The sequence below is a fragment of the Gouania willdenowi genome, chromosome 15 (genome assembly GCF_900634775.1).
Source record: "Gouania willdenowi chromosome 15, fGouWil2.1, whole genome shotgun sequence".
In the NCBI taxonomy this organism is placed as follows: Eukaryota; Metazoa; Chordata; class Actinopteri; order Blenniiformes; family Gobiesocidae; genus Gouania; species Gouania willdenowi.
In genome coordinates this window covers 32,806,751-32,834,095 of record NC_041058.1, presented here as the reverse complement: position 1 = coordinate 32,834,095, position 27,345 = coordinate 32,806,751, and the positions used below count along the sequence as shown (strand labels likewise).

Genomic DNA, 27,345 nt, shown 5'->3' with positions numbered 1-27,345 from the left:
TTCTTCCTCTTCTTCTTCCTCTTCTACTTCTTCCTCTTCTACTTCTTCCTCTTCTACTTCTACTTCCTCTTCCTCTTCTTCCTCTTCTACTTCTGCCTCTTCTTCCTCTTCTGCCTCTTCTACTTCTTCCTCTTCTACTTCTTCCTCTTCTACTTCTACTTCCTCTTCCTCTTCTTCCTCTTCTACTTGTTCTACTTCTTCTACTTCTTCCTCTTCTTCCTCTTCTACTTCTTCTACTCTTCTTCCTCTTCTTCCTCTTCTACTTCTTCTACTTCTTCCTCTTCTACTTCTTCCTCTTCTACTTCTTCCTCTTATTCCTCTTCTACTTCTTCCTCTTCTTCTACTTCCTCTTCTACTTCCTCTTCTACTTCTTCCTCTTCTTCCTCTTCTTCTACTTCTTTCTCTTCTTCCTCTTCTTCCTCCAACAAGGACCCCCCGACGTGTCGTGTGTGAGCGCTCAGATCATGTCGGACCGTACAGTGTGAGAACATGAATCGTGAGCTGCGCATATTCGTGCTCTGCGTCTGAGTCGCACAGTTTGAGCTGGAGCTGAGTGCAACGATTGAAAAAATCGCACAGTGTATCCCAGCCTTTAGGAGACCCCACTATCAGAGCTGGACCCTTATTAGAATTAGAAATATGGCAAATTTGGTGTAGTTGTGGAAAAAGGGTGAAAATAAGCTACATTTGTCTCAAATTGTTCAGAAAATATTTTTAGTTTCTTGAAGGCATCTAGGTACCCCATCCCAGTGTCTCATGAACCCATTTGGGGTCCTGACCCCAAGGTTGAGAACCCCTGATCAAAAGGAGAGACCATGTGTGTTGATGCTGTCTGCAGGAGTTCCTGCGGTGGCTGTGTGTGACCCTGTTGGACGTGTTGACCCCCGGGGCTTCTTTCTCTAAATGCCTCCTGTCCCTCCACCTGCTGGCTCTGCTGAGTCAGCTCTTCACCTTCAGCACAGGTAGACACAGGTGTACTTTGATGACAGCGCTGTGTTTGAATCGAGGTGGTGCCTTCATAATTTTCTTAACTAGTCTGAAATGTAATAATCTTTAGTGTGTCAAGATATTATCCAACAAAAAGGCTGATAATATAAGGCATAACGTATTTTTTAAACCCATGGACTATTCCAAGTTCTGTGTCGAGAGAATGTGTCACTGCACTGTGTTCCGACGACAATAAAGAATGCTCCTTGTTTATCTTCTGGTCACAGTAAACCATAGCTGCGTTTCCATTACCCTTGGAAATGCGCAAAAATCTTAATAGCGCCGTAAAACCTGGTAATGGAAACGCAACGAAAAAGCACTCAAATATTGCTAAAAAGTTTTTATGCTTTCATGAGGAGTAATTTCAGACGTTTCGATATTGAAATGTGTCCTAAAAGCGCTGTAGAAACACTTTTTCCGCAAATACATGTCACAGAACGTGACGTACCTGGTCACATGACCACATCTCTACGAGTGAACATGACGCGGTACGTGTAGACCAGGGGTGTCCAAACTACGGCCCGCGGGCCAACTGCGGCCCGTGGTCCATTTTTTATTGGCCCGCAGCAAGTTTTAAAAATTAAATTAAATATGACCCTCACATAAAACTTGCACGGGACTGTGTTGTAATTCTTACTTTCAACACAAGGTGGAGCGCCAGTCTTCAACACGGCAGGTTTTCCACTAAATAAAATGAATAAAAGAAAACATTTGCCATAGTGACCAAAATGGGAGAACCAAAGAAACGCAAGATAGCAAGTGAGTGTAGAAAATTTCAGACACGGTGGGAAAATGAATATTTCTTCATGGAAGTCAAGAGGAAATGTGTCTGTTTGATTTGCCATGAAAGTGTAGCAGTGATGAAAGATTATAACGTACGAAGACACTATGAAACCAAACATCAGGCCTACACGTCCTACACCGGTGCTGAGCGAGAAGAGAAAGTTAAGCAGATGGCAGCTCGCCTGCTCGCTCAACAGCAGTGCTTTCTGCGTGCTAACAAAATACAAGAAGCTGCCACAATAGCAAGCTACAAGGTAGCTGAACTCATAGCGCGGCACGGGAAACCTTTCTCAGATGGCGACTTCATTAAACAGTGCCTCGCCACAGTCGCACAAACGATGTGCCCAGAAAAGATGCAGGAATTTAACAACGTGAGCATGTCCAGAAACACAGTTGTGCGGCGAATAGAAGATTTGTCAGCTAACTTAGAACACCAAGTGTCACATAAAGCTTGTACTTTTGACTTTTACTCGATTGCATGTGATGAGAGCACCGATGCTACAGACACCGCGCAGCTGCTGATTTTTCTGCGAGGAGTGGATGATAACTTTCGCGTTACAGAGGAGCTACTTAATCTGAGGAGTCTAAAGGGCACAACAACCGGAAAGGACATGTTTGAAGCTGTGTCAGATGCAATTGACAAGATGGATCTTAAATGGGACCAGCTGTGTGGAGTTACAACGGATGGGGCTCCGGCAATGACAGGAGAGCGCAAAGGAATGGCCTCTATGGTGTGCGCCAAGGTGCGGGACAGTGGAGGTGAGGCTGTTAAAATGCACTGTATCATACACCAAGAAGCCCTCTGTGCCAAGACAGTACAGCTGAATGATGTGATGAATACAGTTGTGAAAACTGTGAACATAATTCGAGCACGAGGGCTCTATCACAGAGAATTTCAAGCTTTCCTATCTGATGTTGATGCTGAATACGGGGACGTACTCTACCATTGTGATGTGCGCTGGCTCAGCCGTGGCTCCGTGCTGCAGCGGTTTTATTCCCTGAGATCAGAAATTGATCAGTTTTTGAAAGAGAAGGACAAACCTCTCCGGGAACTAAGTGACCCTCTGTGGTTGGCCGACCTGGCATTTCTAGTTGATCTTACGGGTCATCTTAACACACTGAACAAGAGCCTGCAAGGCAAAGACCAGCTTGTGCCACAGCTGTACGCTCACATGAAAGCATTCTGCGCGAAACTCCGTCTCTTTGAGACACAACTGCGTAACTTCAATGTTGCGCACTTCCCCACGCTGTCCGAAATCAAGTGTGGTTTTCCAAACGTCAACCTTTCTGCAAAAAAGGAAAAATACGTGTCGGTGGTCACATCTCTTAAGACAGAATTCAGTCAGCGTTTCCAAGATTTTTCTACCATTGAGAAAGAAATCAAATTGTTCTCAACTCCCTTCCTGGTGGATGCAGAAGAAGTGGAAGAGAGTCTGCAATTGGAGCTTATCGAAATGCAGTGTGATGATTCTCTGAAGAATCAGCATCAGCTTCTCTCCCTACCCGACTTCTACCAGAGCTTGGAAAAGGCCAAGTTTCCTCTGATGCGACGTCACGCAAAAAGGATGATGAGTCTGTTCGGCTCGACATACATATGCGAGCAAACATTTTCTCTGTTAACTCTCAACAAAAGCAGATTGAGAACCAAAATGACCGACAGCCACCTCCGTGATGTCCTTCGCATCTCAACCACCAAACTCACTCCTGACCTGCCAGCCATCCTTCAGTCCAAAGTGCAGCTTCACTGCTCCCATTAAGTGCAACGCTGTTTCTATTAAAGGTGAGTTTCACAAGCTCAATTATTTAATTACTTCAGACAATTTAAGTTGATAACATTTTCTAACAAACGTTAGTTGGTGTGAACAACTTTAATAACTTATTTGCATCAATATCTTATTTTCACTCTTTATACAGGGCTATGAAGAGAGGTCCCCATCCTGACTAAGAAGCAATCTCAGGCTGTTGTATTGAAAATGAGCTTCCAAACCTGTTTGAAACAAATAAAATAAAATAAATGAAAATCTATTAATGGAAATTTGTGATGTGGGTTTTTTTTCCTTTAAGTTTGTTCAGTTATCAAACATAATTTAACTAAATTTGATTGATTTTGTTAACTTTGACTGAGGTGCGGCGATAAACCTCATCTCTTGTGAGTGGCCCAGCCTTTCATATATTTTTCTGCATTTGGCCCTCCATGAAAAAAGTTTGGACACCCCTGGTGTAGACAGAAGAGGAGATCGAGACATTTCTTAGCGTTATACATAGAAATTATTACTGCCATTTTAGACGTGAAACAACAAAAGAATAGAGTTTTATAAGGAGGTTTGGAGCGTCCTTCTTACTGCGGCGAAATCTCGTGGGATGAGATTTCACGGGAGTTACGAGGCTCCAAAACAACCTTCAATGGGAACACGTTCAAAGCGCAATTATACTTTGTCGACATTTAGAAATATCGCTTTTATTTTGCGACAATCTGTAATGGAAACACAGCTAGTCGAAAATAATGTATCCATCCAGAAGAATAGGCGGCGTGCGGGATCGCTTACTACTCTTATATATGTTCATAAATGATTTCTTACCCCTTTAGCACCAAAAGAATATCTGTAATATTCCTTGAATATCTGTAAAAGTCACGTTTTTCTATTAGCTCTGTCTGCTAGCGCATAGCATCTCTTCTTCAACGCTAGAATAGCTGCATGCCAACCAATCACTGGGTTACCAGCGCCCTCTGCTGGTCCAAACAAATATCTGATTTAAATGTAAGTCCAATTGTTGGGGCACAAAATACATTTTCAGTTATTCACTATTAGACAGTTTTGCATAGTTTACTGTAGAGCCAGAATTTAAATGAATAGGCTTTTTCTTCATTTGTATTATTTTTTTATTTTTTTATTTCAGGATTTATTTTTAGGTAAATTGCATTGTTTTGAATAGTTTATCAAGGAATTCTTTTGATAAAGAAAGATAAGACCTCTATGATCTGTTCATCTGAACAAGCCGTTGGTAGAATTTCCAGACGGGAAAGATACTTATGTTCTTGGCGTAGCTGGGCTGCGTAACTCATCAGGGGAGTACGCTAAATGGGTGGGGCGTGTTACCAGGGCTCCTCCCGCCAGACTTTTGGCCCCAGAATCTGGCTCAAAATGATGTCAAATTTACAGGATGGAAGCGCCCCTGAGCACCGTATTTTGGCTTCAATAACGTTGAGTAGGAACAGCTACAGTGCACACCCACTGGGGCTACAGCGAAGGGGTCAATGTCGATGCAGAAGGCTAAGTGTAGCTACAACGTCGACGTGACACACAAACATGTTTTCTGCTTCAGAGGTGGGTGTGACTGACTGCTTTTCTCTCTGGGCTCTACTCAGGACTGGACGCTTTTACCCTCGGAGAGATTATTACCTCTGCACACGCTCAGAATGTCCTCTACTGTGTTGCCAGCAACTTCCTGGAAATCAAGCAACTGGCCTCAGCGTTGCTAAGGCAACTGCCTCCATCTGCTGTTAAACTTCAGGTGAATTGTGTGTCCATAGCAGGGTTGAGGTCAATTACATTTTTCCCCATCTTGACAGAAAAAACAGAAATGTAGAAATTTTTGCAAATTTATTAAAAAAGAAAAACTGAAATATCACATGGTCATAAGTATTCATTTGCTGTGACATATTTAACTCACATACTGTCCATTTCTTCTGATCCTCCTGGAGATGGTTCTGCTCCTTTATTGGAGTCCAGCTGTGTTTAATTAAACTGATTGATTGATTGATTGATTGATTAGGAAAAGGCACACCTGTCTATATAAGACCTTACAGCTCACAGTGCATGTCAGAGCAAATGAGAATCATGAGGTTGAAGGAACTGCCCAGGGAGCTCAGAGACAGAATTGTGGCAAGGCAAAGATCTGGCCAAGGTTACAAAAGAATTTCTGCAGCACTCAAGGTTCCTAAGAGCACAGTGGCCTCCATAATCCTTAAATGCAAGTAGTTTGGGATGACCAGAACTCTTCCTAGACATGGCCATCCAGCCAAACTGAGCAATCGTGGGAGAAGAGCCTTGGTGAGAGAAGTACAGAAGAACCCAAAGCTCACTATGGCTGAGCTCCAGAGATGCAGTAGGGAGATGGGAGAAAGTTCCACAAAGACAACTATCACTGCAGTCCTCCACCAGTGGGGGCTTTATGGCAGAGTGGCCGACAGAAGCCTCTCAGTGCAAGACACATGAAAGCCTGCATAGAGTTTGACAAAAAACACATAAAGGACTCCCAGACTGAGTAAATAAGATTATCTGGTCTGATGAGACCAAGAATGATCTTTTTGGCATTAATTCTAAGCGGTATGTGTGGAGAAAATCAGGCACTGCTCATCAGCTGTTCAATACAATCCCAACAGTGAAACATGGTGGTGGCAGCATCATGCTATGGGGGTGTTTTTCAGCTGCAGGGACAGGATGACTGGTTGCCATTGAAGGAAAGATGAATGCGGCCAAGTACAGAGATATCCTGGAAGAAAAGCTCTTCATGGTCTGAATACTTATGACCATGTGATATTTCAGTTTTTTTCTTTTTTAATAAATTTGCAAAAAAATCTACATTTCTCTTTTTTTTTGGTCAACATGGGGTGCTGAGTGTACATTGATGAGAAATAAAATAAACTTTTTTGATTTTATCAAATGGCTGCAATGAAAACAGTGTGAAAAATTTAAAGGCGTTTGAATGCTTATAATATCAAACCCACTGTATTTAATCCCACCCCCGTTTTTTAATCAACACGTTTCATCATATTGCTCTGTTTGGACTTCAACAAATACACAATTTACTAAACAGGATAGGAAAAAAAACTGACTAACTAATAGTCAGTAACTAAGATATACAAGAATACAAAGCAAAATACCAACACTGCCAAAATTTCAATAATTATTACATCATATCTGTAATTAATTACCAATTACACGATTACAATTCTAATTGACTCAAACCCTGGTCCACCTAACTCAGGGAGTGTGGATGTAAATGCATCACTTCTGTTAATGTGTGTGCGTGTGTGTGTGCGCGTGTAGGAGTCAGAGAGGATGCAGGAGGTCCTGGAGGCTGCGTTAGAACTCAGTACCAGCACTAAGCCCTTCGACAGTGTCACTGCAGCCCACCTCCTCCAGCTGCTGCTCCACCAGCCTCACCTGAGCCAGGCTCTGCTGCTCCGTGCTCAGCAGCACCACATCCACCTCCAGCCCCCACCCCCACCCCTGTCAGCTCAGGCCTCAGAGACGCTCATTGTAGAAATCAACACGCTGACAGGTGAGCGTCTGCTACCAGGCTGTCAGAAAAACCATGATACATGATCATCCATGGTGGAGATGAACGAATGGTTGATTCAGACCTAAAGTTTGTCCAGAACACAGAGTTAAACATAGTCAACAAAGGATTCACTTGTTGCTAAAATTCTTTTAGTGTTTCAGAGGGCCTCCTCTCTAGTTTTGACCATTCCTTTATTAAAAACATTTTCCTTTATCTGCTGGTTTTACGGATCGTCAGTAAAGGACAGAAACAATTTGAACCACATAGTTAAAGTTTACGCCAAGATTGTTGAGTACAGCTGATGGACCTGAGTTCTCGAGAACAAAGTTGTATTATTTTGAGAATAGTCGTAATTTTATGAGAATAATGTCGTATTTTGATAAGATTGTGATTTTATGAATTTAAAGTCATATTATTTCAGGGTTAAAGTTGTAATATTTTGAGAATAACATTGTATTTGAATAAAATCATGATTTCTTTTCAGAATAAAGTTGTAATATTTTGAGAATAAAGTTGTAATTTTATGAGACTAAAGTTGTATTTTAATGCAATCGTAATTTTATGAGATTAAAGTCACCATATTTCAAGATTAAAGTCATAATATTTTGAGAATCTGTATAAAACAAAAGTTTTTTCAAAACTTACAATTCATTTTTAAAATAAAATAACACCAATGAATTCAATTCAAAATAAATAAATACAATTCTCAGGCTTCAAGTATACAGTAGCTACATTTATGAACTGATGTTTTAGTGCTATGGCGTGATGCGTTTGAGTGTCTGGTCGTTTCATTTTTTGTAGTTTCACAATGTCCGATGATCATTTTAAAACAAAACATAATGATTTACTTATTAAAGGTTGGGTGTAGAAATGTAATGAATCACTTTACTTCTAATTTGTTACTTTCACCTCTGCTGATCACATTCTTTCCTCTGACTTTAGTCTCATGCACTCTGGGCGGGGCCATTACGCCCCCCCCCCCCCCCCCCCCAGAGGATAACCAACCAACTCTCAAACTCTTTCATACCCTCACCTATTACATTGCTAAATGCTGAGAAGTAGCCGTCACTGTCTGGTTTTGGCTAAATTGGAGTCTTAGGGTGTTTTATTGCTATCTTTGCTTATAATGTATCTTGAACTTACGCTCTCCCCCCTCCCTCAGTGGTCCAGTTCCTGCTGTGCTGCCTGCAGGTGGAGGTCCAGCGAGCTGAGTCGTCCCTCCTCCAGGCTGCAGCTTCACATCCTCTGTACGGCAGAGCTCACTGCATCACGGCTGTGCTGCAGCATCTGAACACTGAGTGAGAAACACGTGACGCTGTGGCACGCTTTGGTCAGGCCTCCATGTTCACCCCCTGCTGTGTCCACTGTGTTTGTAGGAGTCTGAGGGAGACGCAGCAGTGGCGCAGGCTGGTGTCAGAACTCATTGATGTGTGCTACAGGGTTTCTGACGTTGTGTCCCCAGTGGTGCAGAGCTCCTCCCCCGAAGGGCTCATCCCCATGGATACGGACTCAGGTAAACCGCTGAGTCATCCAAACCAAAGACACAACGTCCGATAAAGTGCTATGAAAAGCATCCTGTGGCTCTGGTTGGACGTTTAAAGCCTTGTTATTGTGAGCTATTTTTTATTGTATGTAAGGTTTTGATGGTGTAAAGCACTTTGAATTTTATTGTATATATGAAAAGTGCTCATAAAAAAAGTTTGATTTGATGTGATGACGTCCTTGGTCCAAACGCTCAAGTACTCTTAACAGACAATTATTACTTGTTATGGCAGCATTAGGCATATTAGATGCACATTAAAAAAACAAACTGTCCGCTACGAGATTAAAGTCTTAATATTTTGAAAACTAAGTCAGAATTTTATGAGAATAAATTTGTATCTTAATAAAATCGTAGTTTTATAAGATTATTCTCATAAAATTACAACTTTATTCTCGAAAAATTATGATTAAAGTTGTATCTTGATAAAAATTATAATTTTAAGAATTTAAAGTCATAATATTTCAAAATTAAAGTTGTAATATTTAGAGAAAAACGGCGTATTTTAATAAAATTGTAATTTTGAGATTTAAGTCAATATCTCAAGATTAAATTTGTAATATTTCGATGATAAAGTTGTATTTTATGAGAATACAGTCCTACTTTAAAGAAATTGTAATTTTATGACAGTCATAATATTTCAAGATTAAGGTCATAATATTTCAAGAATGAAGTTAGAACTTTATGAGAATAAAGCCGTATCTTGATATAATCGTAATTTTATAACATTAAAGTTATAATATTTCAAGATTGAAGTCGTAACATTTGAAGAATAAAGTAATTATTTTATAAGAATAAAGTTGTATCTTAATACAATCTTAAATTTATGAGATTTAAGATTAAAGTTGTAATTTTATGAGAATAATATCATATTTTAAGAAAATTGTAATTTTATGAGAATAAAGTCCTAATATTTCAAGATTAAAGTCATAATGTTTTGCACATTATAATTACAAGTGCCTAAGTTAATAGTTCTATGCCTGTGTCTGGTCATTGTTCATCGGATTCAAAATAAGTAGCTTAAACTTTTTCTTGTGACGTCCACTTTTCTTTTTTTTTTAAGCTCTGGTAGATTTTCACCATTTTATTTATCAGAGACAAAAAACTGTGTTGCACATTTGTGTTTTTGGAGATTGAAAAGCTTTTAAAGGAGCAGTTTATTTCCACACGTTCTAATGAATGTGTGTGTTAAAACAGAGGCATCAGCAGGTCTGCAGAAGATTCTACAGGAGATTCAACCACGAGACACTAACGACTTCTTCAGCAGTGCCAGAGAACTGAAGAGAGACGATGGAGACGAGCACACACACAGCCACAATGTGCAGCCACCATCTCTCCATGAAGGTCAGCTAAGCCAGGGGTTCTCAACCTTGGGGTCGCCAGATGCCTTCAAGGAATATTTTTTGCACAATTTCAGCCCATTTCTGTTTCATGCTTTTTTCTACAACTACACAAAACTTATTTTCATCACTTTTTCTTGCCATATTTTTCCTCCTTTTAATGCATTTTTGCTACATTACTCCCATTTCTGACACTTCTCCCTCAAATTTCAATGTCTTTTATGCACAATTTTTCCACTTTTAAGACATTTTCAGCACTTATAAACACTTTCCACCTCTTTTTCCATCTAATGTCACATATGTTGACTTATTATTGTCATTTTTTACCTCTTTTCACCATATTTTATGCTTTTTTTTTTTAACCAAATTTCACCACATTCACAATTTGTCATGCCTGTTATTTGCCAGGTTAGACTAATTGTTCCTACTTTATAAATTACATTACCCCAACTCTCCTTCACCCATTCAATATTGACAATTTGAACCCTTTTAACCAATTCCTGTGGTTTTTAAAATCCCATTTCACACAACAAAATAAAACAAACTCAAACCCTGGAACAGTGATATGACAAATCAATCAATAGCTCTTGTTGAGAAAGATTATTATTATTCTGGATACAGTGGAAACAGAAACTATAAAATATATATTGTGAACCTGTTTATATTGTAGGGAACATATTATATACAAATATGTAATTGGAGTCTAATATAAGACCTCTTTATAGTTATTTGACTCATTCTGCGCTTGCGCGACTTGCGGAGATGACGTGCTGGTGACGACATAATCAAAGATGACGGCCGACACTATTTAATAAAAGCCTTAAAAGACATGGATATAATGAAAAGAGTGGATGGACAGAGGCATAAACAGGCAAACTTTCACAAGGACACACACGGACTTATTAAACACACACGGACTTATTAAACACACACGGACTTATTAAACACACACTGACCTCTGTAAACGGAACAGGCTTCACCGGACGGCAGGCACTAGGACCCAGAGGCGGAGTAAGTGCATCCCTGTCCTGCATTCACAGGCTGTAATATCATCAGTTTATCATTTTACCAGTTGTTAGAGCTACTGTCTTTACCAGGGAGATAATATTTATTACTGGTGATTGTTTTCTGGAATTTTACTGGGATTTTTACTGGTGATTAGTTCATATCTCCTTCCGCCCCGTGATCCAAACTGAAACATTGCCCCACACACACACACACACACACACACACACACACACACACACACACACACACACACACACACACACACACACACACACACACACACACACACACACACACACACACACACACACACACACACACACACACACACACGCGCGCGTCACTCAGTCACATTAAGGAAGGTTGCGGTCATTATACAGGGTGGATTAAAGAATGAATAAAGTATTGTTTTATCCCGTTCTTCTCCGTGTTATTATTACATTATAAAATAGTTTAAAAATTGCAGGAATTAGTGCTGGTCTCAAACGGTCTTGAGGGAAAATCCCGAGTCAAAATCCTTCCGAGACCGAGTCGAGACCAAATTTTAAAGGTCTCAACTACTACAGCACTAGCATTAGCACAGATTGCTAACAGCTGATGTGTGTAAACAATGGGTCCGTGGCTCCAAAGAGTGACTCCCAACATGATCGGCAGCAGAAAAAGTAGTGCAGTTTGGGCGTCCAGTAGTGCAGTTTGCATTCACATATATGGCAATAAAATATAATATATTCTATATTCTATATGCATGTTTTGTTTTATTTGAAGGGCTAATATAAATGAAAAACTTTGTTGTGCTTTTTATGAAAAGCAAAGGCTACTGGAATATTGAAAAATGTCATAATATTCAATAAACATTTACATTTTTTTTAAAAAAAACATGTCGAAATGTATTCTAGGCTATTTATGTACTATTTAACAAATTGTAAAAAAGTTAACAACCTCATTCAGTATTCGGCCAAGCGTTTATATTTTATTCGGCTTCGGCCACAAATTTTCATTTCAGTGCATCCCGAGATTGAACCCATTTTATTTCTGATTAAAACAATGATTTGCATCTTTAAGATGACTATATACTATGCACTAATAATGATACACATTCCTGGATGACAGTGGATATTATTCAGATGAATTAATAAATGTGGTTATCACAGATTCATAGAACAATGGACCATCATTTTACTGACTTTATTTTAGGAGGTCACTGAAAAGGTTGAGAACCACTGCTTTAAAACAATGCTTCACACTGCAGTGCTGTTTGTTTCCTGAAGGGGGCGGTAGTGCTTTGTAGTGATTAGGTTTTCTTTACTTTTTTCATTGTCAATGAGAGACTTGTTTTTTACTAGATTAGGACTAAAATCTAAAATATCTAATCATATTAGAACAACAATAGCTGAGGTTCAGTGATGTTCCAGAATGAGGACAGGAACAGGAGTCACTGATGGGACTGATGTCGTGCTCGTCTCCAGGTGGTGAGGGCTACAGGGTGACGGCTCAGATGGTGCTGGTGTGCTGCTGGAGGAGCATGAAGGAAGTGGCCATGCTGCTGGGACAGCTGTGTCACACTCTGCCTCTGCAACACACAGACGCACACAGCGGCCTCATCACTGACAGACAGGTAAGTGTGACCTCTGCTCACAGGTCGTCCACTATAAGGACAAGGTTGGGGTACATACATGGACATTTTTCAGTTACAACTACGTCTTCAATTGTCTATGTTCAATTACAATTCAATTACGATAACAGTGACCAGAATTTTTTTCCAATTATAATTCAGTTAGAATATTTTTTTATCCTCAGAAAGTCAATTACAATTACATTCTCAATTACTAAAGTTAAATTACAATTAACTCACTCAGTGCCATTGACGAGATAACTTGTCATTTGCATTTTTTTAACAGAGATTACTAGAGTACACCCTGGCGGAGGTCCCTCATCAATATCTAAGCTGTAGCATGATGTAGTAACCAACTGTGCCCTGAAGGTGGCAGCAGCACAACTTTAGATGTGAGATTAGCTACTGATGTTACCATTAGCTAAGGAGGAAGAAACAGGAACGAGTGAGATTATGGCGCTATGAAGTGATATTGTGACGTATCCAGCAGCTCATAGCACCACATACTAACATAGAACATGTGTGGACATGAGTGGATTATTAATTATGCTGCAAATGTGAGATAAAACCATCAACTAACCGAGCTAAGCGGTCATCGCTGCGTGTCGAGAGGAAGAGGAAGTTACGTCTGTGTGATTGACAGGGGGTCGGTGGGCCTCAATTGTGAGCCAGATAGCAAAATAATAGATGACATGTAGGTGGTAGCAGTGCACCTTTGGATGCTGAGCTCAGATGGAGAGGAAAAGAGTTTACGAGACAGAAAATGGCGCTACGAGAGATGATGTCGATGTTCCTACCAGCGCACAGCAGCTCACAGCCAACCAGAGCATGTGTGGAACTTTATTGGATTGTTGGAGTGTGGCGATGGTGGGATAAAACAATAAAAAAAAAACGGGGCAAGCAGTGACACTCGGCATGTCCGTGAGGAGCAGGAAGTTACGTGTGTGCAGACTGACGGGTGAGAAAGTTGGAGGAACGCCAAAATACAGTAAGGAATACATTCAACTCTGACATAGATAGATAAATAATAATAATTTTGCCATCAAAAGCCCTGTCTGTGTTTTTTTGTTTTGTTTTATATAAGGAAACAATGTTCAAATGTTAAGAGTTGTCACAAAAGCAATAAAATTAGATTAAAAGTTAGGAAAAGGCTTTTTTCTCAGCTTTTTGCTCTGAAACTGAAGATTTGTGTCAAACTTGCTCTATTCAACGGCTGATTACAAAAGAACTAAACAGATTTTTTTTTCTGATGAAAGTAGAGACTTCACACTTTAAGAATTCAGATTGTCATAGTACAGAATATTCTGTGGGTCTTTAAAATCAGCCAAAATGCTCAAAAACGGCTGGTACTGAGGGGGTAGAAAATCTAAAAATGGCTGGCACTGAATGAGTTAATCACAATTATTGAGCCTGAAATAACCTAATACATGTAACTTTCCTGTTTGCTTTCTGTTAGCATCTCTTATGATAACGGGTCCTAAATCAGCTGTAAAATACACTAAAAATAAATATCTATCATCTAATTTATTTTCTACCTCGTGATTACCTTGTTATGCTTCATAATCAATAAAAATACAGGTTTTAATATTTATGGTGTGGGCGTCTGAGCCTTCTTTGTGTCAGTATAACCCAAGATTTATATATATTTTCTAAATGGTAAAATGTGTAAAGTTTGATATGAAACATATTTTAATCATTCTTAACTACATATGTGTAGAACTATAACATGGTTCCCTAGTTTAGTGTTAAATTATAATTGACAGTTATTTCAGAATTTTTATGGCAATTACAAAGTCAATTATCTGAACTTAAATACAATTTAATTACAATTACAAGAGCAACAGGTTTTTAAAATTATAATTACAATTATGCTAGAATTGTAACTAATCATCAATTACACTATTACAGTTATAATGGACCCCAACCATGATGGGGGAGTCCATTCAAAGTAAAGGATATAAAGACAGAGGCATTGTTTCTTCTCATCTGTGCTGCATTATACAATGTCTTTGAAGCTAAACCACGTGTCAAACTCGAGGCTCGGGGACCAAATTCGGCCCTTCAGAGTATCCGATTCGACCCGCGGGGTTAAGTAAAAATGACAGAGAAAACATAAATCATTATGTAGATGAAACTGGACAATATTTGCAGGGGCTCACAGCAGGGTTGGGTGATATGGACCAAAACTCATCTCAATATTTTGTGTCAAAATGGCGATATAAATATAAATCTTGATATTTTTAACTCAGTAAATGTAACGTCCCCTAGTTGATTTATGGTCTGACTCTCAAACTGATGGTTGACTTTTCCTTTATATGAACCTTGTTGCCTTTAGTGAACACACTGTAAAAGCTCTACAAAAAACAATACAAATACTTTTACAGTACTAAACATTTTGCAGTATTAATAGCTTATTAAATACAATAAATTGACTTTAATCATCTCTAACTTCAGTGCATTTGAACACGTTTTCCAGCCTTATATTAATTCATACATGCAAATCAGTAGCTTATTGGCAAAATTTGTCGTTTTGAGTTCAAAATAAATCATTTATGTGAATCTGTAGACTTTTGTTGGTTCTTTTATCCAGACATTAAGTGTAGGAGTAGAAGTTGTTCTTTACCTTTTTCCGCCGGCTATATACCGCTCCAGCTCGCATAGCTGCAGGTACAATTTTGCGGTCACGTGACGCACCGGTGCTTCCGTCGACTCAGGAGGTGGGGCGTGGGAATGCGCTCTTGGGTGATTGGCTCTGTGGTGGTGCCTCTGGTCGACAATGCAGAATTTGTAAAGCATTTATTTATGAAATAATTTATTAACTGTTCAGACAAATCTGACGTGGCACACCTTTGAACCAAGCAGCAGCCATGTTGAAACTCTCAGGTCAGTCTGATCCTGGTTCGCAGAGATATTTGTGCAACTCACACACACACACACACACACACACACACACACACACACACACACACAGGTTTACAGAGAGACAGACGGGGTAAATTGCGTGTAAAACCAAGAGAAGCTTATTTAAGGTGATTTAATTTTATAGTTTTCATGCGTAGTGATGGTTATCAGTCTGCTCAGAGTGCAAGGAAGCTGGGATTACAGCCACCTGTGTGAGAAAAATCTCCCATGACCCAAGATAAAGTTCATACATTTGTCACTAGTCTATATTGAGAAAAAAGTCACTAAAAGCCTTCACAAAATATACCGGAAGGGAGGTTGAGTTTTGCTTTTGGTTTCAAAACGAAGCCAAGAAAGGATTCTACATACTACAGCTTTAACAGGAAAAATTACAGGGAAATGTGTGATATGGTCCCAAAACATCATTTAGAAGTCTGCATGGTTGTAAAATATGAGCTTTGCTCTTAATTCAGCTGCCGCCATCGCCGTCTTCACTTGGGGCCTCATGTACAGACAAAAAGGTGGGGGGTGGGGGGGGAACAGCGTTTTACACTGAGTCATATTTACCTGTTACACATTCTTTTTTTCTTTTTTTTTTAATTACTTTATTAAAATTACATTGCACTCTGTTATTTTTAACAGAGTGCAATGTAAATGTAAGTGATAAACATTCCTGCTTGTTCATCTTTTCATTGAGATTCTCTCAGTGGGTTTTGTCCTGGAAATACAGAAAAAAGTCCTCAATATAACTTTATTGTGGGCATGAGTTCTGTGTGGATGTTGGATGCTATTTAAAAAAGCAAAGTACACTGCATGCCTTAGCAGAGAACGGGGTGTGTGTGTGTGTGTTTGTGGCCCCATGCAGAGAAGCCTCTTCAATTAGCATCCGCCCTCGTTAGCACAGCTTTCATTTAAGGCCCCTCCCCCGCTGGTTTAACGGCCACCACGCCCCACCTTTTTCCACTGCATTCTTTCCAAATCACTTCCACCACCAGCAGCAAAACACACACACGCACACACACGCACACACACGCACACACACGCACACACACGCACACACACGCACGCACACACACGCACGCACACACACACACACACACACACACACGCACACACACACACACACACACAGAGAGAGCTAGTCTGAGTGGTTCAGCATGTTGACGTCCATAATAACATGGCTAGCAGACAGAGGCTGTTTGTCAGTGTAGGGGGTAGAGTGCGTGCGTGTGCGCTGTGTGTGTATGTACAGAGATGTGCTGAATCTGCCTCCATCATTGACATACCTTTGTTTACTGCTACAATGTCAGCAACACATTTTTCATATTAGTGTGTCTCAGAATTTAAAACAATGACCAATCTGAATTTTATTACAGGACAACAGGTTGTGTGTGTTTACTGGTTGTTTTGTATAATTTCCTGTCATCTTAGTATATTTTTGTTGGTTTTTTGTGTTTTTGTTGTTATTCTTTGTGTTTTTGCGATCATTTTGTGTTTTTATGAGACTTTTTGTGTATTATGGTCTTGCCATCTTGTGCTTCTTTGAACTTTGTGTGTTTTTGTTGATGTTTTATGCATGTTTGTTGCCGATTTATTTGTGTTTTTGTCAGTGATTTTTTGTGTTTTTCTTGGTGTTTTGTATGTGTTTTTACGTTGGACTATTTTGTTGTTATTTGGGCCTATACTACAAAGATGAATCAGTGTATTCTGATATCTCTCCATTAGCTTCACTCACTCAGATCTGATTCACTTCTTAACCTGGTCCCAACCAGGTTAGGTGTTCAGCCTAAGTTACCATGGTGATTTAGCCCCTACGATAAGAGGAAATCCAGCTTCGTAGTACAGGCCCTTTAGCTTATTTTTGTTGGTTCGTGTGTTTTTGGGTCACTAATCATATTTTGTGGTGTTTTTGTTAATGTTTTATTTGTTGGTGTTTTCAGTGTGTTTTCATTGTTGCATTTGGGGTTTTTGGAGTTATTCTGTGTGTGTTTATTTAATGTTTTTATAGCGTTTTTGGAGTCGTTTAGTGCAGCTGCTTCAGAGGCTGCCAAAAACGGGCTGCATTTGGCCCCGTGCCTCCACTTGCCCATTTAACCCATCCTTTTAGGGATCTTCATATATATAATATATCAGGACATATTGTGAATTATTTAGAGCCTCTGATTTTCTGTTTTAAAATTTCCGCATTTCCATTTTATAGTCTATTAATTTCCGTGTCATCTCCACGTCCGTTTCCTTTTTGTTTTTGTTTCATCGACTTTTTTAAAATCAGATTTCATTACAGGCTATTAAACTTCCTAAGATCGTACTAAACAAGCTTAATATGAGTGAGTTGACTAATGTCATTCATTTTACAGAAGAAATGCACAGAAAAAAGCACACGCTGAGATCACACCACATATTAGGTGAGATTTCACATCCAGTCATTTGCGACACTTGCTAAAGCTACACATTAGTCCTTTTGTTTTACTGTGAATGTGGCTCTGTGTGTTTTTGTCGTCCTTTTTGTGTATTTTTTGTGTCTCTTTTCGCTTTTCCAGTCATTTGGTGTATTTTGTTTTGTGTTTTTCCAGTCATGTTGTGCACTTTTGCTGCTGTTTTGCATAATTTATTTTTATTATTTTAGTTTGCTTTTTTGTATATTGTTCTTTTCTTTTTTTTTTTTTTTTTGGTTCTCATTTTTTTTCTGTTTTGCATATCTTTTGTCATCTTATGTGTTTTTAAACCAATTTTTATTGTTTTAGTTGTTATTTGTTGTCCTTTATTTTCGTTTTCATGTCATTTTGTTTATTTTTGGTTTTGTATTTTGCTTATTATTAAGTAATTTTGATTATTTTAGTTGTCTTTTGAATACTTTTGTTCTCATTTTGTGTATTTTTGTGGTTTTGTGTGTTCTTTGTCATCTTGTGTGTTTTTTAATTTTTTTTTTATTATTTTAGCGGTGTATTGTGTTTTTATTGTCCTTATGTGTATTTCTGAAGTCATTTTGAGTGTTTACTTTAGGGGCCACAGAATCAGTCCGTTGCCCATGCCCGTTATCAAAGATAAAACCAGATAAAAATGATCAGGCATGTCTATTCCCACCATCACCAACATTTGACCCATTTCTTATTGTTCCATCAGTAATGTCTGGCTGTGTGTTGTGCTCCACTATCCCTCACAGTGTTTGAAAAGCACTTTGGCAACATGTTGCACAGCAGTGGAAAAATCCCCAAAGAACAGAGGAGGGAATGTTGCTCTCACAACATTTCCAGGACAGACTCCAGTTTTCCAGCAGATATTTCGGACTTGCTATTAAAGTAGATTATTTTGCATGAACAACGCGGTTTTCATCCATCACCGCTAAAGCGGACTTAGTGATGATGTCACAACCGCCAGATGATGATGGTGATGTCATGAAAACAATGTTTTCTGGTCACTATGAGAACAGGCCTTAGTTATTATATAATCAGTGTGATGTAACCAACTGGTGCTCTGGAGCTGTTATACACACCGTCATTCTCTACGCTGGCCAGCAGGGGAGGTATGACCTCACTTTTACATCAGAGGAAAGTTTACGTTTTCATCATGGTGACAAAGTAGGGATAGGTTTTCACAGGCCTTTCACACTGAAATCCTTTAAAATCAAATAATGCATGATCTACAACAGTGGTTCTCCAATCTTTTTGGCTCAAGTACCCCCCGTTCTCTTATTCCTGAATCCAAGTACCCCAGTCGTTCCTGACCTTTTTTGGAATGTGACCCCATTCTGATATCAAGAATGTTTGGTGACAATGTCAGCAACGCACACATTTTTCATATTAGTGTGTGTGTCTCAGCATTTAAAACAATGACCAATCTGAACTTTATTACAGGACAACAGGTTGTGTGTGTTTACTGGTTGTTTTGTATAATTTCCTGTCATCTTAGTATATTTTTGTTGGTTTTTTGTGTTTTTGTTTTGTGCGTTTTTGTTGTTATTCATTGTGTTTTCTTTGTCTTTGTCATCTTGTGTTTTTTAAATTTATTATTATTATTTTAGTGGTGTATTGTGTTTTTATTGTCCTTATGTGTATTTCTGAAGTCATTTTGAGCGTTTACTTTAGGGGCCACAGAATCAGTCCGTTGCCCATGCCCGTTATAAAAGATAAAACCAGATAAAAATGATCATGTTTGTTTTTCTGCATTACAAATACAGAGTAGCCAGGACTAGTGACGAGTTGTGCCAGCTTGCTTAGATATTATTCTAAATAACTAACGATAGAATTGTATACGTGCTCAAGGGGGCGGATTCACTAAAATCTGAAATAAAGGGTGGTAATCCAGGTGTGTCCATAAATCCTGTGGCAGAGCTGTTTTCTCACCTGCTGTGGGGAATTCATTAATATCACGGCGTAAATTGGTGCGCGTATTGACGTGGTTGAGACCACAATATTTAAATTAACATTTTGCTTGTTTAACGTGGAGAGGTGAGTGCACAGAAGCACAAAATGACATTTGCAGAAGTTAAATTGGTGGCAGGTGAACTTGTCCATCTGCTGCACAAACATTTAATAATGTAGAAATCAAAATAGACAAATAAAAATGCTGTTTAATGAACTTCAAAATCTAATTATATTTGTTCCCCTAATTTAATGTGTCAGTTCCTGTAACTTTGCTCTGATCAGTTCATGGAAAACAGGCAGATTTGGACGAAACCGTCCTATTGATCTGCTGATGCCATTGATTTTAGTCTGTCGATCAGTCTGCACTATTTGAAGATGATCTACTGAGCATCATCCAGCAGATCTGAGCTCCTGAGTAGCGCTGTGTCACGCCCACTCTCAGATGTGAACATTGAGCTGTCACTGCGTAATTTACGCAATTGATCAACTGCGAAATTACGCACCGCAAACAGTTCCAGATTTGATGAATTTCATTGCGTCCACTGCATTCATTTATTTGCTTTTCTCCCTCCCATTTTTTGTTCCCCTTGTGCGATCCGCCTACTTTACATATTCATCAGAGGGAAACTTACTAAATGGATCGCTGGAGCATTGTGATGAACACGCACAGTTCTGATTTCCTGGGGTTTGTACCCCTTATTGGGATGTTTGCACACATTTTAATACCCCTAAACCTTTAGTGAATCCTCCCCTGTATGTCTTCATTGAGATGGTTTTTTTTTTTGGCTCCAGACAGACTTAAGTAAGTCAGTAAATTTTATTTATTTTTTCACTGGTCACGTGGTTTCAGACTCAAACGGAATCGGATGTTATCTCCCGATCAGGACTCGGATATATATGTATATTTTATATCATTATGGGGCGGGCAGTATACCGGTTCATACCAAATATCGGTATATATTTTCATTATGGTATACATTTTTAATATACCGCCGTACTGGTATATTGATTACACAACGATCGGAACGTGCCGCGTCAGATCGGAGCCTTTTCAGTGTTGCACTGCGAAGGTAAACAGTAGCGCTCTGCTTACCATGGTTACAGTGTAAGAAAGCTCGGAAGCTGCAGAACTAGTTGAACGTAATGACACAGAATAAGTTGTGTCAAAAAGAGGAGGAGCCTGTCTGTTGTTTGGTCAGCAGAACAAGTTGGATGCAGAGCGGAGGTGGAGAGTTAGACACAAGTTCTCAGATGTTTGTGAATAAAGGAGTTCAACATCAGGTAAATCACTACAACATTTGTTCTGTTTGGAAGAGACCAAACGTATCACTAGCCTCTCTGCTAACTAGCCTGATGCTAGTGTGTGTGTGCACTGCGCACAGATGTTTGAGGGCGTTTGTGTGCGCGCGCTCACGCCAGTGTTTGTGTGATTAGCGTGTGCGCGTGTATGTTTGTGTGTGAGAATAGACCATCCTAAGTCAATCTACTGCAGTATTTCCTATATCAAGCGCCTACAGCAGGACGTGCAGGTGTTCTAAATCAGGGATTTTCAACTGGTGGGTCGGGTCCCAAAAGTGGGTCGCAGACTTGTGGACAGCTGGTCAAAAACGAACAAATACTTAATGTCTTTCATAATGGACTTGTCTTTTATTTTGAAAGACACTTTTATTTAGACAGGCACATGTTGCACAGAAAAATATATAGATTTATGTTTAAAAAAACTTCATGCCAATGCCAACAAAATGAAGTTGTCATACTTTTCATCAAGAAGAACATATATTTAAGTCTGTAAAACTAAATGAGGAGAGTGAACATTAAGAGTGAGTTCCTAAAAGAACATTACAGCCCTTACTTTACAGACTGTGACACTTTTATTTTCCTATTTATTAACATGCCTGTTGGGTATTTTAAGATGAGGCACTATTCATTTTTATATTAGACATTTTTATTAAATATTATTCAATCTTGCACTATAGTCAAAAATGAATGTAAATTGCTCAACTAAACGAAAACTATAATTGAAAATGTAATTGTAACTGAATTATGTAATTGAGGCCCACCCTGGTGCAGGCTGGTATCTGGTCTTCTCCCACCTTGTCGTACACATGGTCACACACAGTTTTCCCAGCAGTCTGGGCGTGTGTGCTTTGGTTGCAGTAAAGCAATGAAAAAGCTGACTGAATACTTCCTGGCTGTTTCTAATATAAACCCCACTTTGATACTTCCTTCCTCAGTTCTGAGCAGCGACCTTTATCACAGCTCCATCTTTGGGTCACCGACATGGCTGCAGCCGCACATGGAATTAGACTCGGGGAAACTTCTCTCCATGCACATGGAAGTTTTTTTTTTTAATTTTAGAACGGGTGCGTTTGCAAACAGGAAGTTGGCATCTAAATAAAGCAGCGTCTCTCCCCTCCTCTCACTACAAGCTGGAAGTGCTTTCCACAGGATTCACTGGAACTATGACTGTCGCTGCCATTTTTACTCTGGTGAGGTCAGGCCTGAGAGAGAGGCTGCTCCGCCTGCTGGTGTGATAAGTCACCCAGCTGTGGTCGACTGTGGCCATATTCTGATGTTTAGGTTGGCTTACTTTAGGTCTGAAGGATCACTTGAGTTTATTGAGGAGTCATGTGGCCTGAAAACAGGCTGTGTAAGCCCTGCACCTTCTTTTGCTTGTTTTTCTTTTTGGACTATTTTCAAACGCTACGTGTTTATCCTGCATGGAACGGGCAGGGTGTTTAGGCTGCACCCTGCATTCTGCCCCGTCCACCATGTGTGAGAGTCCAGAGGCACAACTCTCACACATCTCTAACCAATTGGATAGATGTGCACAACTAGCGGCTCGGGTGTTACATGCGGACCTCAGTTTGATTTTGTGCAGCCCGAAAAACAAAAAAAGTGTATTTCAAGTTGCAAGGAATGCGAAGCCCAACGTGATATACAAATCAACTTCAAAAACACAAAAGAAAATAGCAAACTGCACAAAATTAAAAACACAAATAAAGAAAATGAGTAAAAAAAGCCTCACAAATTTACAACAAATGCACACAACTAAAACAAAATGTGCAAAATTACAACAAAAGTATATGAGGTAATGAGAACACACAAAATTATGTCAAAAATATGTTAAAAACCCCACAATATTACAACAAAGACACAATCACTTAAACACGCAAAATGTCAACAGAAGTGCATAAGGTAACAGCAAAAACATTCCTAAAATAAACAAAATGAGTTGGAAAAAAAACCACACACAAAGTTACAAAACAAATGCACAAAGCTAAACCACAAAGAAAATTACAGCAAATTAACAAAAGTACAATAAAAAATAAAGAAAATTACTCCAAAACCAAACAAAAACACAAGCAAAATGACTGCAAAGAAACATGAAATCTCAAAAAATGACAAAAGTACAGAAAATGACTCCAAAAACACACAAAACTGCAAAATGTCAATAAAAGTACGTACAACAAAAATACAACAAACACAACCACTTAAATACAAGACAAGAACACACAAAGTATAAACAACACATACAGACTAAAAAAAACACAAAATTACAACAATATTCTGAAACCGACGGAACGTTCTAGCTGAGTTTGTTTTCATATAAAAATCCTGAGTTTCTATTGGTTTGAACGTGGAATGGATGAAGTTTTAGTGGTGTTGGTAAACTGGTGTTTGAAACCAAACCAGTGTCAGTCAGTGAGACACAGCCCAACATCACATTAACGTGTTTGTCCTTCACACTGTGTTCTGCTCTCGTTGTGTTGTGTATGTTTGTGGCTTTGTGTTTGTGTAGATGTTGTGTCTAACCCCACTTCCCCCCCACAAGGAGCACATTTTCCCTCTTTCCCACTGGCTCACTGTTTTTTTCTGCTCCCTCCCAGTGCCCTCCGTGCCACCCCTGACTAAGTCGGGCCTGGCTGTGTCTGTGGTGCCTCTAAAGCCACTGCCTTAATGACAGGGCAGCAGCTCTGTGTCCGCCTCGCCCTGTCGTCTCACCTGCTGCACACACTGTGTGTGTGTGTGTGTGTGTGTGTGTGTGTGTGTGTGTGTGTGTGTGTGTGTGTGTGTGTGTGTGTGTGTGTGTGTGTGTGTGTGTGTGTGTGTGTGTGTGTGTGTGTGTGTGTGTGTGTGTGTGTGTGTGTGTGTGTGTGTGTGCGCAGTCGTATGTTGGTGACACTATTACTAAGGGATGGTTTTACTGACGGTGGCCATTACGCGGATGTCGAAGCATCTTTTTTTGAACACGCTTGTCACGCCACTGACACGCTGCTCTCACGCTGGTCGAGCCCAGCTCTCGTCAGGCGAACAACCAACATCCAACTGGTTGGTTTCACAACACCAGTGTGGAGCTGCTTTAACCGCCGTGCCAAGCAGAGGAAAGGCTAAAACAGGTCTATTTTGGTCGTCCAGTTAACATATCCGTATTAATGAGGTCCTTTGGGTGTATTTTGTGGAGGATGTTGACAGTGTTATTAAAGGTCCAGTGTTGTGCTTTTTTTTTTACACATCTCCATTTATTCTTAGAACCCCAACAACATAGTATTTGTGGTTTATTTTCCTGAACTCGAATGTTTTCTGGAGTTTTAGCCTCTGAAGAGTCATTTTCATGATGCTCCTAAAAACAGGCTGCTTTAGGGCCTTCATGCATATGCATGAGTAGGCATGTATGTAGACACAGACTCCATGCCTCACTCTGAGAGGGTGATCACCATCGCCAGTTTCTTTTGCTATCTACACACTCTTGTTATTGTTTTCAGTCAAAAAACTGCACCTTACAATAAAACACATGGCTATTTAAGCAGCTATTGGGATTATGAGTCCGACAAACACTGCTTCAGGGTGTGTTTATTACATCAGCAGCGGAGTCGATCATCTGTTTCAAACAGTCACCAGAGCTGCTACGTCACTTGTCATCCTCACATATTTGGACCACAGAACTTGTCTATTTAATATTATAGTCCACTGTTTTGTCCAACCGCTGCATCACATTGGGTCACAAACACGTCAGATCATGTCAAAGGTGATACGAGGCGGTATAACGGCTACTAAAAATGGAACTGATTAAGGCTGAACGATTAATTGCATTTGCAATATTATTGCAATATCATAAAATGCTCTTTTCTAATCGCAAAGGCTGCATGTTTTTTTTCTTTGTCTGCACATGCTGTCAAAGGTTGTTGGGAGTTTGATTTACCGAAAAACGTCTAATTGGTTAAAGCAGATATTAGTTATCCTTACTTTTCCTACACTTTAGCATGTGCGATGTTACTGACTGGATATTAGTAAGCTTTTTATATATATATATATATGTTTATTTTAATTTTTTATAGACTGTCCTGTTAAGTTCAGAGTGTTTAAGAAGTGCAGTCCATATGTTTACATGTTTTATGAAACGTGAAGTTAGATATGTTGAAGAGGTAAAGCCACAGATTTGTTTGCTTTATTGTTGTAATCTGTGCTTTAACATTAATATTTATTTAAAGTTTAAATAAATCTGAAATTGTTTATTATGAAACAGACTGATTTATTGCTTGTGTTCATTGAAAAATATATGACAAGAGGCCCTTGAAAAAATAATCACATATTAAAACGCAATACTGCCCCGTTTAAGACAAAAAACTCAAATCAATGTTCATGGGGCACAGAGAAATATGTAAATTAGGTAAGGCAGGCAGGTACGTGTGCGTTAGACTGGTGTGCATGAATTTAGAAGCGATCCACCCCCCCACACACACAGACACACACCTCTAACCCCCGTCTATCTCTGTGCCACAGGTGGAGGGCGTCGGCCTGTACTTCCGTCAGCAGCTCCTACAGTCCCGTCATCGTGGAGCTTTTGAACTGGCCTACGTGGGCTTTGTGCGCCTCACTGACATGCTGTGCTGGTGGGTGTCTCACCGTGTGATAATAGGAATGACTGTTAATGGAGCTCAAAAGTTACGGTATTAACTTCTTTTGGTGTCAACTATGATCATGATACTTTCACTACGTTCACACTGCAGGTCTTAATGCACAATTTGGATTTTTTTCAAAAAATCTGATTTTAGTGTGTGGTCGTTTATATTACATAATAAATGCGTTTTTTTATCAGTTTGGAGTATGAACAGAATGCGATGGTGAAGTATGTGCAGTTGAGGTCCTAAGGTGACCGATGACCCCACGGTGTTTATGGAACTAATAATGGAGTGACACTTTCTCACATGACACACTCATACACTGAGTGTGTCATGTGAGAAAGTTTCTTTTCAACAGAAGTCAGCACTTCATAACTTAACAGCAGTGGTCTTAGTAGTCTTACTTTTGAATCCAAGCCCCCCCTTTGTGACTATATTTTGCTCAGAATATTATGAAAAAACGACTATAGAGCATAATTATGGAATGAATAAGTATCAAAATGAGATTTAAAGAATCTCATTTTGTAAATAAGTGGAATTAAACAGTATTTAGTTTATATAGTTTTTATCTTTTTTGGTCATTTCCCTCGTGATGTGGGACCAAGACAGGTTCTTTTATTTTCAGTTCATGTTTTAATCAAGATCATTCCTTGTTGTTTGTTCTTTTTATTCAGTATATTTTTCTCTTTTGTGTATTTTTTGTTGTCTTTTTTTTAGTTATTCTGTAGTATGATTATCATTTTTAACTTAGAATAAACATCATAAAACCTCAACTTTCCACTCTTTCTCTCTCTCTCATGTACCCCCTCTAGTGCCATTGCGTGCCCCCATTTGAGAAACACTGCCAAGGAGCAGCTTAAAGAGTAACTAAAACCCCTGCTTTCTCCTGACCTGCCACTAGGAGGGAAATTAAAAAAATGCCTTGATTATGGGTAGGGATGGGAATCAGTAATCAAATTCCTAGGAATCGTAGGTTTGCTTGTATTTCAGTTCCGCTTATTGGTTCCTCTTACGTTGCAAATGCGTAACGATAAACTCCTCCAGGTCCTGTATATTGTCTTTATGCTAGCACCAAGTGAAGCTCTGTCCACCATATAGTTGTTTGCTGTCCACCGCAGAGAATCCACCTCCTCCAATTACAGACAAAGATAATATAATAAAAAGTTAAAGCAAACAAATCCATTATTTAATTCCCTCACCCAATGAGAATTGATAAGAGAATTGATAAGGAGTTGAATCGATAAGCAGCATCGATAACGGAATCGGAATCGCTAAATTCTTAAAAATTCCCATTCCTAATTATGGGCGGTGCTCCTAGAGCAGTTAAGCTGGGGTATATAAAATCGTGAGGCGCTCCACACTCCCCCCTCCTCTCCCGAATGAAACTTTTGCGTGCACACGCACACCATGGAACTCTTTGAGACTAGTAACAAATGTAGGAACTTTATCTTGTGCTATTGGAGCGTTTTCTGATGTTTTAGAGACATAAAAGCATGTATCACTCACTGCTGTGAGGACAGTAAGAGGCTCAGAGTCATAGCTGCTCCTCAAACATAAGCAGCTGAGCAGCAGCTGATCAGAGCAGACACACTCCGTTCCTCCTCAGATCATTTTTAATAAG

The 27,345-nt window shown here is 39.4% G+C and overlaps 1 protein-coding gene and 1 long non-coding RNA gene across 4 annotated transcripts in view; one reads left to right on the top strand and one right to left on the bottom strand.

Annotated features, from left to right (window-relative positions):
* LOC114476649 (uncharacterized) overlaps positions 1-27,345 on the bottom strand; it is a 319,238-nt gene that overhangs the window by 146,503 nt on the left and 145,390 nt on the right. The window lies entirely within an intron of this gene.
* The window catches only part of thada (THADA armadillo repeat containing), a 208,496-nt gene that overhangs the window by 39,216 nt on the left and 141,935 nt on the right, over positions 1-27,345 (top strand). For all 3 annotated transcript variants that reach the window (XM_028468449.1, XM_028468451.1, XM_028468452.1), the window contains 8 exons: positions 839-962; positions 5,138-5,283; positions 6,822-7,056; positions 8,219-8,354; positions 8,433-8,569; positions 9,794-9,940; positions 12,411-12,559; positions 25,606-25,715. In XM_028468449.1, the coding sequence (XP_028324250.1) occupies positions 839-962; positions 5,138-5,283; positions 6,822-7,056; positions 8,219-8,354; positions 8,433-8,569; positions 9,794-9,940; positions 12,411-12,559; positions 25,606-25,715 (1,184 nt within the window). The remainder of the gene's footprint in view (positions 1-838; positions 963-5,137; positions 5,284-6,821; positions 7,057-8,218; positions 8,355-8,432; positions 8,570-9,793; positions 9,941-12,410; positions 12,560-25,605; positions 25,716-27,345) is intronic.